Source organism: Parambassis ranga, chromosome 21 (genome assembly GCF_900634625.1).
Source record: "Parambassis ranga chromosome 21, fParRan2.1, whole genome shotgun sequence".
Lineage (NCBI taxonomy): Eukaryota > Metazoa > Chordata > Actinopteri > Ambassidae > Parambassis > Parambassis ranga.
In genome coordinates this window covers 976,820-992,128 of record NC_041041.1, presented here as the reverse complement: position 1 = coordinate 992,128, position 15,309 = coordinate 976,820, and the positions used below count along the sequence as shown (strand labels likewise).

The 15,309-nt window shown below is 48.4% G+C and overlaps 1 protein-coding gene across 1 annotated transcript in view; it reads left to right on the top strand.

The window, feature by feature from the left end:
- Positions 1 to 15,309, top strand: part of cntnap5a (contactin associated protein family member 5a) — a 65,548-nt gene that overhangs the window by 8,407 nt on the left and 41,832 nt on the right. The window contains 2 exon segments of the mRNA XM_028394445.1: positions 10,434 to 10,544; positions 11,181 to 11,374. Of these exon segments, the coding sequence (XP_028250246.1) occupies positions 10,434 to 10,544; positions 11,181 to 11,374 (305 nt within the window).

Here is a 15,309-nt window from a genome sequence, read left to right as displayed (position 1 = left end):
ATCAGACAGAGGTACACGTTAGCTCATTTTCAGCGCTAACCGGTCGTTGACTTCACCTCATGGGTCTCCATGGCAACACAGAAGTGATCCCGCGGGCACTCACACTCCTGTCACGGCTCGTTTTAAGGTGTGTGTGTTACCATTAAATCAGGAAACCTTTGCTCTTTGCTTCGATACCATCGTCGTGTTGTCTGACTCCTGCTGCTGTGTGCTCAGAGATGGAAGCTCGAAGGCCGCGGCGTCCCTCGAAGACCTCCAATGTCGCCACAGAGGCTGTTTGTCAGAGTTTACTGTTTGGCTCCGGTACAGCTCTCTGTGTTCTGACTGTCACCAGTGTGCAGTGAATGCTGGGAAATACTGGGCCTTGAAGGACCCATCAGATGCGTCCTTTTCTTTCCAGGGACCAGAAGGACACCTCTGAAGGAGCCTTTGTAATGGGATAGCATTGCTGCGCCGCTGCGTGCCCTTCAGAACATGGCGCCCTGCTCCTGTCTGCAGCAGAAGCCTTCAGTCAGTTAATGAAGGACTCACTCACTCATAATCTGAGCTTTGACAGAAGCTGTTCACGTTAGTATTATAACTCATTAATGATTCCTAACAGTTATTGATCAGGTGAGCCGTCACACAGACGCTTTATCAGTGACACAGTGGCCCTCATCACCTGTCACTGTTTTTATTTGACAGTCGGTAAACATCAGATCTGACAGTGTTGTTGTGTTTATTTCGGAGACTTAGCTGTTTGATTGGAGGATGTCTGCTGCAGGGTGTTGATAACAAAGTTCTGTTTTGAGAGAGAGCCGGGTCTGATCAGGGCCTCAGTGTCTCATGGTGCTCTGTGATTCAGGTGATAACACACTGAATACATGCAGATTACCAGGCTGCATCGGCATTAAGACACTGATGGTTATATAACCTGTGTGCACCCCGACAAGGAGTAACACCGTGACAACCACAAGCCCAGTGGCAACAACAACAAGTGTGTGTGTGTGTGTGTCTGTGTGTCTGTGTGTGTGTGCCTCTGAATGCTGTGCTGAACATGTGTGTGTGTGTTTTCCTGTGTTTTCCTCGGCGGGCTCTCAGGTCCAGCGTACTCCTCCACCCCAATCAGCCTCCATCAGAACGACCTGATTTTCGAAGCTGGAGCTGAATAAAGAGCCGCCGCCGAGCGCCGCCGGTTTATTTGGCTAAATTGAGTAAATACAGCATTTCAAGACTGTGACGTCCGACCGACCACGACTCTGCAGAGACACCGGTCCTTATGTTCTGATGCAAATGGACTGAAGCATGGTTTCCATTGATCATGGTTTCCATTGATCATGGTTTCCATTGATCATGGTTTTCATTACAGCACGTCTGTGTTTATTAACATTTATCTAGGGATTTATTATAAAATGATCTAATCACCATTTTATCATGATTGGTTTTTACACTGAGACTAATTTGTTTCTGATCAGGTCTGTTCCCTGTTTTAATGGGATCAGTTTGCCAGCACATGCAAGTCCAGTGGACATTTAACAGAAATATGAATACATGTAAAACAACACTGATAAACATGAAAATTAAATGAACCATTACAGGACAAAATATCAGTGATGGCAGCAGCTCGATCAGCTGCTTCTAACTCACACTTACAGTGATTTTATGTTTATTTAATTTGATTGTTTTCCCTCACTTGAAGTGTGAGTTAGGATCAGCTGATGGAGCTGCTGCCTCGCCTCCTTCCACCGCTTCTTTTCCATCATGGCTTCCTGCACAGCGTGATTCTGACAGGGAGGCTCTCCTTGGTTGGTCATGTTCACATTAAACGTACTGAGACCTTTTTACCTCGGCTTTTATTTCATGACGTTACATTCATAGCTGTTTATTATTTTATTATGCAGTTCAAGTATTTATGTGTTTTATGCACAGGTCTGTTCTTTTGAACCCATTTTAAGACCTGTTGTGTTATTGTTGTGTTTGATTTGATGGATTCCTTTGGAGCGTATTATTTCATTATTATTTTTAGGTTGTATTTCCTCGGTGTCTCCTCATGTTGCAGAACCTGCTGTAATGATGGCATTTCCCTGTGTGTGTGTGTGTGTGTGTGTGTGTCTGGGGGTCTTATTTTTTTTCTGAACAGCACCTTGTTACAGCGCTTTGCGTGAAAGATGCTATTTGAATATAGTATAGTAATAACTATAGTAATATAGTTTGATTTGAGAGTTGGCCGAGGAAAAATCTCACGAGTCTGCACGAACATAGAACTGCAGTTAACAGACGGTGCCCTACGAAGGACCTGACTGTATCTGTCTGCTGTGACGGAGCGTCGGCACGCTCTAACCCTGCGTATGGCACAGCCCTGCATGTATCTGTAGCATACCTGAAGGTGTGAAGGAGAGAACACGTCACAGACATGTCTTTAAAGTGAACCTGGACACACACACAGACCTGGATAATGAACAGAGTTGCTCCGTGCTCCAGCTCTGAGTGTGCAGAACCGGTTTTGATGCTTTTTGATTGCAGTGAGCACGATGATACATGATATAAGACTATTTAGAGAAGTAATTTCTGCCTTGTCTCGCAGGAATTGGAAAAATCTATTGTGATGAATGTGGCGCCAGTGGAGGCCTTTCCATTTCCAGCTGCATTGGTCACACTGTGACGCCGCACCAATTCCTAATCTATAGAGCGCAGTGAATATGCTTGAAATAGCTGTGCAGTCTGTAAGTTTCACCCTCCATTTATCCTGCATGTTACTGGCAGAGGGTTTGAAAGGATTATCAACACCCACTTTGTATCGACTGTGCCAATAAGATGGATGCAGAAATCAGCGGGGACGCTCCTCCGATGAAAGAAATGTGTTGTGAACATTCAGACGGCTGAATTAGGTGTTAAATTAAAGGAGTAAAATGGCCGCTCACACTGGCTGGAAATAAAACACACGTGTAATTACCTGCTGTATGATTCGATATTGATTGTGCAGAACAATGAAAACAGATTTATCCAGATTACTTTTTGTAATTGGGTACTTTTTGTCCTCCTGTGTTTCCTCTGGGAGCGTTGCACCGACACGGTGTTGTGTAGCGGTTTGTGCGGGCGCCCCCTGAGCTGCAGAGGGTGTGTGTCGTCGCAGGTAGATGAATAACTAGTAAATGGAGCTAATCCAGCTCCTTAGCCTGTTATTAGGCTTTTAGGCCATAACTGCTGCTGCGGCGGCTGATTGAGAGCGGCTATGATTAGACGAGCAGCTGCAGCGCTGCTGTAGGTGTTGTGATTACAGCTGAGCCTGTGAGTTCTGAGCTGGGTGGAGCAGGGCTGTTGGTACCACAGCTGAACCAGGAGCGGCGTGAGATCATGGAGGCGGAGCGGCGTGCGCCAACTAGCCGTGAAGCTGCGGCAGGTTTACCACGGCGCCTGTCAGGGGGCGGGACATACAGTTTGTCCTCAGGGAAACTGCAGTTCACACAACAACCACTAGGAGCGGGCTCCAGTGAGTCACCTTGTTTTAATTATATTAGGACTTAAAATGATGCATAATTATGGGCGTGGCCTCTTTGAGTGACAGGCCTGTCACAGTGTGAGCTTCCTGCTTCTGTGAATGCCCGCCCACCTCAGCTCCACCTCTTTGCCCATATTTGAGAGTGTTTTATGTGACATCATGGAGGCTCAGTCAGGTGCTGACCGGACCTACGAAATAAGAGGTCGTATTGAAATGTGTGGTTGGTGTGTTCAGTCAGAGCGGCGAGCAGCTGCAGGTACAGCTGTGCTCCCAGCCAGAGGCTGCTGCTGCTGCTGCTGCTCCACCTCTGAGTGGAGGAATGACCCACACAGTGAAAGCGATCTCTGAAAAGAGTTTAATAAAGTCATGAAACATGGACCTGGGGTCGCTGTGTATCAACACACACTGTTTAGAATACATTAACACTTTAATGTCATTACTGCTGTGAGCAGAAAGTCGATGAAGGAAAAACACTGACTTCACAGCACATTGATCCCGATCACTGACTGGACTGAGGCCGTCCACAGTGTGATGAAGCTGCGTCACATGATTTACAGCGTGGCAGCTCGGCTGTCCCAGGTGCATAATAAACCCCAACAGAGCCGGGTTTTATTTGAGACCCGGCTCGACCCATCCCCAGCTCTCCGTCAGAGATCTGTCGGGCCTTTTTCTGACTGGTGCTGATTGTAACAAACCGGACTGCGTCAGGAAGGTCCCACCTGCCTCTCTTAACTAAAGTTTCTGTGACATCGGACCATAAATCATTCAGTGATTATTTCTTTTATTATTTTTAATTAAGACTTTCTAATGAGTCCAATTAACTGCCGACTTGTGCACAGGAAGCACCTCCTCAGGCTATAAACAGTGGAATCATTAGTCTGTTGTCAAACATTATTATGATAATGTTATTACTAAGCACAGTCCCTCCTTGTTACCCGTCATTAGCAGACATGTCTTCGGCACCTGTTGCTGCTTATTGTATGAACACGGTGTCACCTCGTCCGCGCCGAGTTCTTACCGTACGTGAAGTCCAATAATCCACAGAAAACGATCACACTTCCTGTTCCTCTGCCTCCCTGAGTGAGGGCTGAATAATTAATGTTTGGCAGATGTGTATAATCACTGTAGCAGTCGATAAATCATCCCGCAGGCTGCCTGTAAATGCTTATAGGTCCCTTCAGAGTGTGTGCAGCGTTCAGAGGATGAAGTGCTACAGTAAACCGCTCCGCCTTTCTCAATCACTTCCATCGATGCCTGCTTCCTTGAATTCAGCCGGCTAATTGTCAGCCGATACCTCTGCTCCTCCCGGGCCGTCGCCGAGCAGAGGTCACTGAGCCCCACAGCCTGTGAGTCCGTGTATCATATGAAGCTTCATCGATACCACCAGAGGTCTGAGGCCGCTCTGTTACCAGATACCATCACTGTACCCTTTGATATTATTGACTCTGTGGTCTGTGTTGACTTAACTTCTGCACCCTGCTCCATCAGACCGCCTCTGCTGCACAGGCCTCACTGCGGCTGTGAAGATGCTCGGCTGCACTGAACACAGAGAACAGGGCCAGACCTCATAGTTACTGTTGGAGCTTCAGACCCCCCTTTGATTAGCCCGCTGATGAAGCTAACGTTAGCCGCCCCCTGCCGGCCATGATCTGCTCCATGAACGTCTGTGTGACGCAGTCTCCTGATGATGTGTTACTGATGCAGGAAAACTTCACTAGCTGCATTCTAACACATCAGGGCTGCAACGACTAGTAGACTACCAGTCAATGGCAAACTTTGAAAACGTCGAAAAATCATTTAGTAGTTGACGGGTCGCAGAATGATTCTGTGGCTCGGGGTGTAGCGGGAGGATTGGTGCTTTGGGTGCAAGAGGTCCCGGTTCGAAACTGTTTGTCAGGTGGGTGTGGAAGAACTGTTCGGTTCGGTGGTCATGTCCCCCAGGTCTTCAGCTTTAGACATCGGAGCAGTAGCAGGGATTCCTGGCTGAATCAACCAGAAATTAGGCGTCTGTTAGTCGACTAGTCATTAAGGTGGTCGATGACAAGTCGACTGTTGAAATGCTCGTTAGTTGCAGCCCTATAAACATGATTTCCTGTGATATTACAGCTGTTTATCTCCTAAAGTTATGACTTTATTCTCTTAAATCTAATTTCTTTACAGAGCACGTTGAAACCACATTCACGCCTTGACTCACACGGTGTTTCAGTGAATTTCAGGGCAGAGTTAACACAGATAAGAAGACTGAGGCTGGTGTCAGTAATTATTTTAGCTCCCACAGCGCCCTCTAGGTGAACTGGTCCGATAGACAGGAGGCAGGAGGCTCCACCTCTTTGTCCATGGCGGCGTTAGACTGACGTGGGACGGGAGCGAGCTGCTCTGTTAAACGTGTTTCTGGCGTCTGTTTGCGTCTGTGGTGTGAACCTCCACAGGTCTGTGGTGACGTAAACCTATGAGTTAAATCCAGCACTTTGCTCTTTAAAGTGAGTGAAACGGAGCCTCCTGCAGCACGGGTGTTGATGCTTATTTGTTTACTAGCAGAATAAAATCAGGCATGAAGCACCGGCTCTGTTATGTAAAGGCAGCGTGTTGCTGTCCCGGCTCTGACCTCCTCTCTCCTCAAGCACAGAGCTGCTGTAGGCAGGCGCTCGGCTCGAAGCCTTCAGGTGGAGGTGGGGTGGAGGTGGGCCTTTTGAAATGCAAACAGCTGCAGCAGCAGCAGCGAGGCACTGACAGCATGGAGTTCAGGGGGTGCTGGATGTGCGCTGCGGTGAGAGGAGGCTCTCGTGTGAAAGGATGGAACTTATCTGGTGGATCGATGCGGCTGGAGGTTCTGAGCAGTGGAGACATTTTTAATAACCTGACGTTGGCACGCTTTGTTCTGACCGGCCGACAGAATTAATCACAATAATCACTCCGAGAATATTAATAGATGACAACTTTGATAAACTCTTTCATTCATTCCTCAGTAAAAAAGACCGTTCTCCGCCCTTTGGATTAAAGGAGCTTCTGGTGTCAGTGAAATGTTGCCAGATGAGATTCAGGCGGTGGAGACGCGCCACGTCCTCCATCTTTGTTCTGTCTGTGTGCTTGTTCAGACCTGGTTTCAGTTCTGTCGCTGCTTTAATGTTGTTTCACTGCTCGTGTCTCAGAGAACCATTTATAGGGAGAAAAGCTGATGATTAATCTGCTAAATGAAGTATATTGATCAGCCGGTGGAAAGGAACCCGCCCTGGCTGTGGAGCATAAACTGACTGCTGATTGCAGCCTGCATCATGTTTCCTGCACACACACACACACACACACTGCTGAACACATCAAACTGCGTTTTCGTCTCCCTCCTGTGTCATTGTATAAAACCTGCACAGACTCAGAGGGAACCAGGAGCAGCACGGCTGCAGAGAGTTGAATAAATGCACGTTTACGGCCTCTGAAACCATTTTGTTTCTGTACTCTGCTCCTCAGTTCCACCGATGACCAAACGCCTGATGCTTCCTCCTAAAATGGTGCCGTCTCTGTGGCTTCTGGGGTCTGGAGGGTTAAGTCCTCGATGAGACTCTGATTGAGCAGCTGTAAGTTTAATCAGATGGGTTTGATCTGCACAGTGGAGAGGATGAGGTCAGACTGAGACGCTCTGCTCTTCGCCGATCCCCATCACATGATCTATTTTAGGAAATCCCTTCTGGCGTTTTATTTTTCATATCCAACTGTTTGTACGCTTCCTGAGACTCCGTATCAGAGAGGAAACTCGGGCTTCGTTATATATCAGGGGAGCCATGTTTACTCGGCTCGGGCGTCTTCAGGTGCAGCGAGCTTAAAATATCCGTGTGTGTGTGTGTGTGTGTGTGTGTGTGTGCGTCCAAAGGCACTTTGTTGTGATGCATGAATGTGATTTTCTTTGCGGCGCGGCGTTCAGAGCGGGGTGTGTGTTTATTTTAGTTCAGACGCTGCGTCTGATGAACAGCTGAGAGTCGGTGTCACTGAGAGCTCCTCCCGTGTCCTTGTATTCATGAGATTAATTCCACACAGTTAATTACAGTTGTTCATTATGACACAGGTATTGATTAACTGATGAGGATCAGGACAAAGAGGAGAGCGGCCGGCCTGCATCTCAACACTGGGCTCAGTATCTGTAAAAGTCTCCATCACACAGAGGTGCTTCACGTGTCCACAGAAACTACACGACCCGACCTCTGTGCTGATCGCTGCTGTTTGTCCCAGATAGGAAGTAAATTAATGAAAATGTGTCACATTTAATCCTGATAACAGCCACACAGCAGCAGCAGCGGCTTCTGATTCTCAGCTGTGGAAGATGCATGAATATTAATTATTCATCAGACTGGATCCAATAATGAGACGTTTACAGTCTTTGTATTTCTGATTGTGACTCATTCTCACATGTGTCCAGATGTCTCCGAGTGTCCCTCCGTCATGTCCTTCATGTTCTGATGATCGTCTCCTCAGGAATGTCTCAGGGACAGATACATGTAAAACATGATTAGACAGGATTAGGATGAAGAGCAGCGCTTCTACCGACCAAGAGGCTGGAGTGTGGTGTGATGGTGGATGGTGGTGAACACAGGTATCATTTCCAAGAAGAAAGGAGTTTAAATGGAGCTTATTAAAGATGGACCTGGCAGCGTTCTATATGTTGGACTGACATGAAAAGACGGATGCTGCTGAGAATCCTCTGCAGTCAGGTCTGATGTAGTGTGGTCCCTGTGCTGCCGAGCGCCGACGTTATTATGATAAATAATGAAGGACACACACACACACACACACACACTCTGTAGGGCTATAAATATTAGGGGTGTACACTGCTGGTGCAGTATATGTTAGCACAGCAGAGACAGTCCTGTCATTTATTTTTAAAACACTAAAAAAACTTTGACAGATAAAATTCTGTGTCAGGAGGAAATGAGCTGTTTACTCTGAGAGGAAGAGGAAAAGAAACAATTCTTGGTTAAATAACATCAGAGACAGCAGTGCAGCTTCAGCGGTTTCTCTCTTTATGTCAACACCGAGGAGGCGGCCATCTTGTTTGAATAACCTTTACTGACCTGCCGGCAGACGCAGTGAGAGGTGCACGTGCAGTTGGCTGCAGGAGAGTGCATCGATTCAGAGAAACCACACTGTCAGTCTGCAGCTCTGAAGAGGAGCGCACACACACACACACACTCTGTTTATAATGATGAAGCACAGGAACACCAGCACTTTATGAGAAAACACTTATTCTGATGGTTCCATCTCGATCTTCACATCCTCTGGACCCCTCAGAACTGCAGGCAGTGTCTCTGTTTCTCACTCACTCTTTGTTCACTGCAGCATGGCTACGTAGCAACACAGTCTAGAGACACAGGAACTGCCTGGAAATCAGAGGGTTAATGAGATGCATGTAGAACAGCAGCTGACTCTGAACATGTGGCGCAGCATTAGGCGATCACCTCCGCTCAGCTTTGAGCTCCTGAGTGTCAACACGACCCGTCTCTGCATCCTACAGAAGCACAGGACGGGAGGCTGCGGCTGGGAGCTCTGCTCCCACTGATGTACTTTTGATTTGAAGAGAGATTAAGTGTTCCCTCTCTGCGAGCACTCGTGTGCATGCGTCTCTGTCTGTGTGTGCAGGGTTCATTTGGCTATAAAATGCGAGCCCCTGAGCCCCGCGCGGCCATCGTGAGTCAGCTTCAGAGGATTTTCACTTATCCCACAGGCCAAGGAGCAGCTTTGCAGACAAATCATCCTCCATCCATAAGTCTCCCTGACTGACAGCCAGGCGTTTGGCTCAACACCAGATCTATAAACAACAGGCGCATCTCTGCACACAGAAACTTTCTCTGCACCTGCCAATTGGAGAAGAGGTGTCAGAACATCAAAATGTTGCTGGTTCGCCTTCAAAGCTGTCAGAGCCTCACTGTAAATGTGGAGGAAAGCACCTGGGCCGGCGTCTGAGGTGGAGGGGTTTAACTCGTCCAGAGGCGCAGAGCCAGCCTGAGAAGAAAGTGAGCAGAGGGAGCGTGACTCTGTGGGAATCAAACCAGGATCAAGGAGACTCTGGTAGATTAAGAGCGCCGGGCTTGCGTAATAACCCCGCTTCTTGTGATGGCGTGTTAAGATGCCGTGCCAGTGTTCTCGTTTCCCCGATGAACATCTGCAACTGTGTTGCGGCTCTGCCGTAATTTGAGTCTTGGACAAAACAGCTTGATCCACTTTAGTCACACTTGAAATCAGGATTAGAAAAATCTCTTGGTGAGTGATCTGAGAGCAGTCAAATCAGGTCAGTCCAAATTCAGTGGGACACCCGAAAAGAGAAGGAGCTCATGCTGTCACTCCTGCTGCGCTCCTGTCCACCAGATGGACGGCCAATCACGGCTCCAGATGTGCTCCGAATGAAAGCAGAACTCCGCAAACAAAAGGCCGGCGCCCGCCCCGAGGAGTGGACTGATGGAGAGGCTGGAGGATAATTGTAATCAGGCCACTGCCAGCTCTCATTTCGCTCTCAGACCACAGGTCTTAATGCAGCTCTGCACTCGAGTGAAGCCAAAGGGCGGAGAGGATGTTGTTGTGCGCTCTCCTGGCAGGCGGGCCGGATCACGCCGAGAGGAGAGCGACAGCTTTAGATCACTGGACTCTTAATCTGCTCCAGCCTGTTGGACGTGATGTAATCTCACAATGTGGGATTAAAAGGAACACACACACACACACAAACACAAAAGCAGCCGCGGTGTTTTCTCGGCTGCTTTCAGGGGTCACTGCATGGGTTAATAGACTGTTGGAGCCATCTGAGAACTTGATAAGTGAGGCAGCAGCCCTGTTATTTTTCCTTTGAAACTCCATCACTGACAGGTGGAGCTGCACTTTGAACCGAATGTTTAACTGCTCCATGACGGGCTTTCTGTTATTACTGCCAGCTGAGTAATTCCACATTACACAGAAACAATCTCTGCTTTTTATTTCTCAGATAACTGCAACGGTCCTCTGGTGTCAGCGCTGCCACACTCCTCCTTCCAGAGCTCCTCTCAGTCCTCCGTCGGATATGCTGCTCACAACGCCAAGCTCAACAGACGAGACGGTGAGTAGGACGGCGTTCCTTCCACACAGGCAGCAGAGCGGCCGCCAGGCGCGGCGCTGCAGCTCAGGCCGCGCCGTGTCACTGTGTGCACGTACTCACAGTGATGCATTGGCATCCTATGGTGGCTGACAGAGGCCAAAAGAGCAGCAAATTAAGAAAACATCTTCATCAATATCACAACACAAGCAAACACACAGTCACTCTGAACGTGGAGCAGCAGACATGATCAGTCATCTGCTCTGCAGCAGTAAGTTACACCTTCACATGTAAAACAGGCCGCGCGTGGTGTCCACTTACTTTTGGTAAAGTCATGTATCATTAGAGCAGATCCTCGGGGGGGCTCTGGGTTGTTGTGACAGAGCTGCTGGTGCTCGTCAGATCAGAACAGCCCGAGGAGTCCACGGGCCAACAGCAAACCAGTGCAAACACAACCTGCTGCTGCTGTGAGTGCTGGAACAAAGATGGCCGCCATTTGACTGTAATGGGTTGTGAAACAGGAAAGTGTCTGCTGCCTGTTTCTGTCCCGGTCTGCTGCAGCCTCAGGTGAAACTGCTCCCGCAGCACTGCAGGGTTTAGAAAGGCGTGACCGCAGCCGCCTCACAGTTCATAATGGATGTGTAATGGATCCTCTTACAGGGGCGGGAGGATGGTCTCCCATGGTGACTGACCAGGAGCCCTGGCTCCAGGTGGACCTCCGGGAGCAGATGGAGGTGACGGCCGTGGCCACGCAGGGCCGATACGACAGCTGGGACTGGGTCAGCAGCTACCTGCTGCTGTACAGCGACACGGGCCGGGCCTGGAAGCAGTACAGACACGAGGACGGCGTCGGGGTGAGTCTGTGGATCCTCAGGGTCCTGTGCTGTGTTTTTCTGTTGAAACGTTCCAGTTTAAGATGTGTGGGGTTCAGGTGCAGGTGTGAAAGGATTAAGGACAAATTAGTTGTCTTGAGCCACTCTGGCTGTTGGAGAGAGGTAACGACTGGACACACAGATGCTTTGTTCCACTGAACCATCAGTTTTAACAATACTAAGCTAGCATGTAGCAGTTAGCATGTGTGCACCCTCTCTCTCTGGGAAATGCTGCGTCCTCCTCCACTAGTCTGTAACAGGGTTTTTTCTGCTGTAAGGATGGAAGTGTGGCAGGATTGATTGGAGCCTCGAGTGGAGGCTGGAGGAACTGCAGCTGTGTGTGTGAGTGTTTCAGCCCTGGAGGCGGCGGTTTGTGTGTCACCTTCAGCCTCGGTGGTATCTTTACACATATGGTGGATTTTTATGATCATAATCTCTGATAATTACACCGAGCTGTGTGTCAGCAGATAGCATCTCCCTTTCACGCTCCGCAGGTCAGATAACGTCCTCTCACGTCTCCTGACATGTTTCCAGGTGTGTGATGCGCCCACACTTATCACACTGCGTCTGCTCCCTCCTCCGTGTGATGTCACACGTGTGGCGGCAGCCTGTACCAGGACTCTGAGAAAATAGCCCCATGTTGGCACATGTCATTAATTCTTTATTGTGTTTGGCCCAGTTATGTCAAAGGCTGCCAACAAGATGTTAAATTGTGTTTCAGAGTGTTTTCCTACTTGGCAGTCCAATTAGCAGAGTGTGTAGTTGCCCAGTGGCGTGTCACTGCTGCAAAGGGATCTTTTTTTAATTGTGTTGAACTTAAAAGAGCACAGAGATGTGGGGGTGAACAATATGTCGGTTGTTTTGAATTATTTATCTTCCTTCACCTATTTAAAAATGGATTATTTAAAATATGCTGGAATGCAGGAATCAGACACAAATAAAAAGGTTGGAGCCAAGTTTCCCCCACACGCCCTGCAGTAACAATACAAAGCACAACGTATTCATCCGCCTGAAAGTAGTTCACTAACTCTCTGGCAGGATCTCCGCTCCAGAAGCGCAGCTCTGAAATTTGATTCTAGTAATTTCCAGCTAGGTTTGGAAATATGTTCCGGGTCCAGACGAGTTTCTGAAATACAGCGAGTCAGGTGGAGGAGCGTCGCTGCTGCTTTACACTCACTGAAGCTCCCACAAGGACGGGTCGGCCGGACCCACGCTGTGTCTCACACACACACACACACACACACACACACACTTTAATCACTGATGAGGATTCACAGAGAGCCGAGTCACACGTGCAGGTCCCAGCATAAGTCCACCTCCCACAAGGACACAGTGGTGTTTGCTAATTATGATTAATTATGATTATTATTATAATTATTATTGTTATTATTTTCTATATATTTATATACTCCACACAGTTCTCATGCAGTCTACAACAACTTTTTCTCCGCACCGACCCACCACACAGCTCATCCTGGTTCAGAAACCCAGGACCGACAATCATCCTGCTACACCACAAGCCACAGACACAATCTCCATGACGTCACTAACAACCGCCGACTACTAAATTAAATTAGTCGCCTGGTCGACCAGTTGTTGCAGCCCTACTGTGAACTAGCTTATCAACAGAGACGGAAACAGTCAGTGTACCAGCCTGTAAACAGGTTTACCATGAAGGTCTGAGGATTTACTCACTGTTGGAGCCCGCCCCTAGAGGCCACCGGTGGAACTGCAGTCGGTCTGGGCTTCATTTCTCTGCTGCATACATTGAAGCCCCGTCCCTGGCACATTGTTGACTCAGTTGCTGGTGTTGGTCGGTCACATGTGTGCACGTGTGTGGGTTTGATGATGAACATCCCCCGGCCTGATCTCTGTGAAACCTGTGAGAAGTCTTCATCAGCCCGCTGTGAGCTCCTGGTGTGAACACTGCTCCTGACACAGAAACACTTTCTGAATTGTTGCTGTGAAGAAAAAACCAAAAACAAAATATCACAACTCAATTTTTAATTTGTGCCAGAAAAGACGTGTAGAGGAGTGAAGTGAAAGGCGGCGTGCTGAGTTCTCCGGTGATTCACTGGTTGCAGCTCACAGCCTCTTCCACAGGCTGTCAGCTCTCATATCATTATGTCAGAGAGGAAATACGTTGCTGCGCGGTGAGCAGACCGGGCGATGTGTGTAAACAGTACCGACATGACCTGCAGCTATCGCCCTTTGTAACTGACTCATGAGCGCGAGAATAGAGACGCTGAATTTCTTTCAAATATTAAGACTCACAGGCAGTAGCCTACAGTAGCAGCCAGAGCCGGCAGCTGAGAGCTGGCAAGCGTGACGCAGGCGTGAACGGCCTTTATATTCACTGACATGTGTTGAAGGCACACACACAGACAGCCTTCCTCTGGTGGAGGATGAATACTGATGAAGAGCAGCCAGTTTGTGTCTAATGGAACTCGCAGGCGGGCGGACTAACCGCAGCTTTCACCCAGACCTTTTGGAAAGCGTCTGGAAGCTCAGAGGTAACGGCTCTACTGTCAGGAGCTGAACCCGGGGCAGCTAATGAGTGAGCAGCAGCTGCTGATGTGGCTGCTAGCTCTCAGCCCCTCTCAGCTAAAGCTGTGCCAAATTAGCTCCAAAGAAAAATTAGCCAGGCTAAAGGTCAACGGCGCCGCTAACGAGCTGGCAGCCCAATGAAATAAATGCAGAATATTTCCGTTTTTTTTAAGTCATGTTTTATGTGTCTGTGCGTTGGCGGTAAAGAAAAATCAGATGCTGCGGCAGATTGTAAAAGTTTGGCCCTCTGTGTGCAGAAAATGTCCCTTTAACCTGGTCCATAGATTCAGAGTCAGCTTTGAAGGACGTCTCTGTGCGACGGCAGCTGCAGAGGTTCCATGATATGAAGATAAATGATGTCAGCGCTGAGGGAATCACTGCACGATTTTACACTCAGAACAAACATGGCGGCACAGAGAGCCTCCGTCAGACAGGCTGGAGGGGCTGTCCATGCATGGATTAAGGTTCATCTGGATTAAACAGTCCTCCGACTTGAGGTGCTCCTAGATTAGCAGAAGATCTTTGGACCTGATTCTAGAAAAAAAAAAATAGAAAATGTTCTGGAAGAAACATAGAAGAGGTCTGAAAGGAGGAGTCCGGCTGAATTGTAATAATAAAAAAAATAAATAAATAAATACATTTATCCTGATGTCTGTTAAATGATGCTCCTCTTAGATTTATTTTGAACACGTAGGAACCGCTGAGTCCCTGGAAGAAGCTTTCTTGAAAAGCATCGGAACCTTCTGACCGAGCCCAGGACTCTCTGGCTGTTATCAGTGGATTTTCCTCCATTAGTGCAATAAAACCCTGTAAACGGCTTCTGTGAGATGACGCCTGATAACACAAGTAATTAAATCTGATTTACAGCTTTGGAGGGAGCTGCTGACTCCTTACAGTCAGAGAGGAGGGACGCCGCTCAGCGGAATAAGTCCGTGTGCGCCCAGGTTTGTGGTGCCGTGCTCCCGCCCTGCTGCCTCCGGCTGTACGCTCGTGTTAATGTGATGTGTTCAGGGCCGGCCCCTCTTCAGTCTGAGTCATCTCATTAAATTCCTGGCAGCGCGCTGGCAGCAGCTGCACTGAGGTGAAGATGTGCGCCGCCTCTGTCGTCTGATCGCTGCCTCAGTATAAACCGCCCCATTTACATTTTTTATTGATTTCCTAAACAACAAAAGGCAAAGGAGAAATTATGTGGAAGAAAAATGACACGACAACAAAAGACGAACTTCTTAATGAAGTCAAACTAAACTTTCACTCAATGTCCTTTTAAATCCCCATAAGACTAAAGAAACCCTTTCTAGAAGCACAGTGAGGTCTGCGGCACGCCGTGGATCGGACCTGAGGGCTGTGGTGGTGCGGCCGGCTCCGCCCCC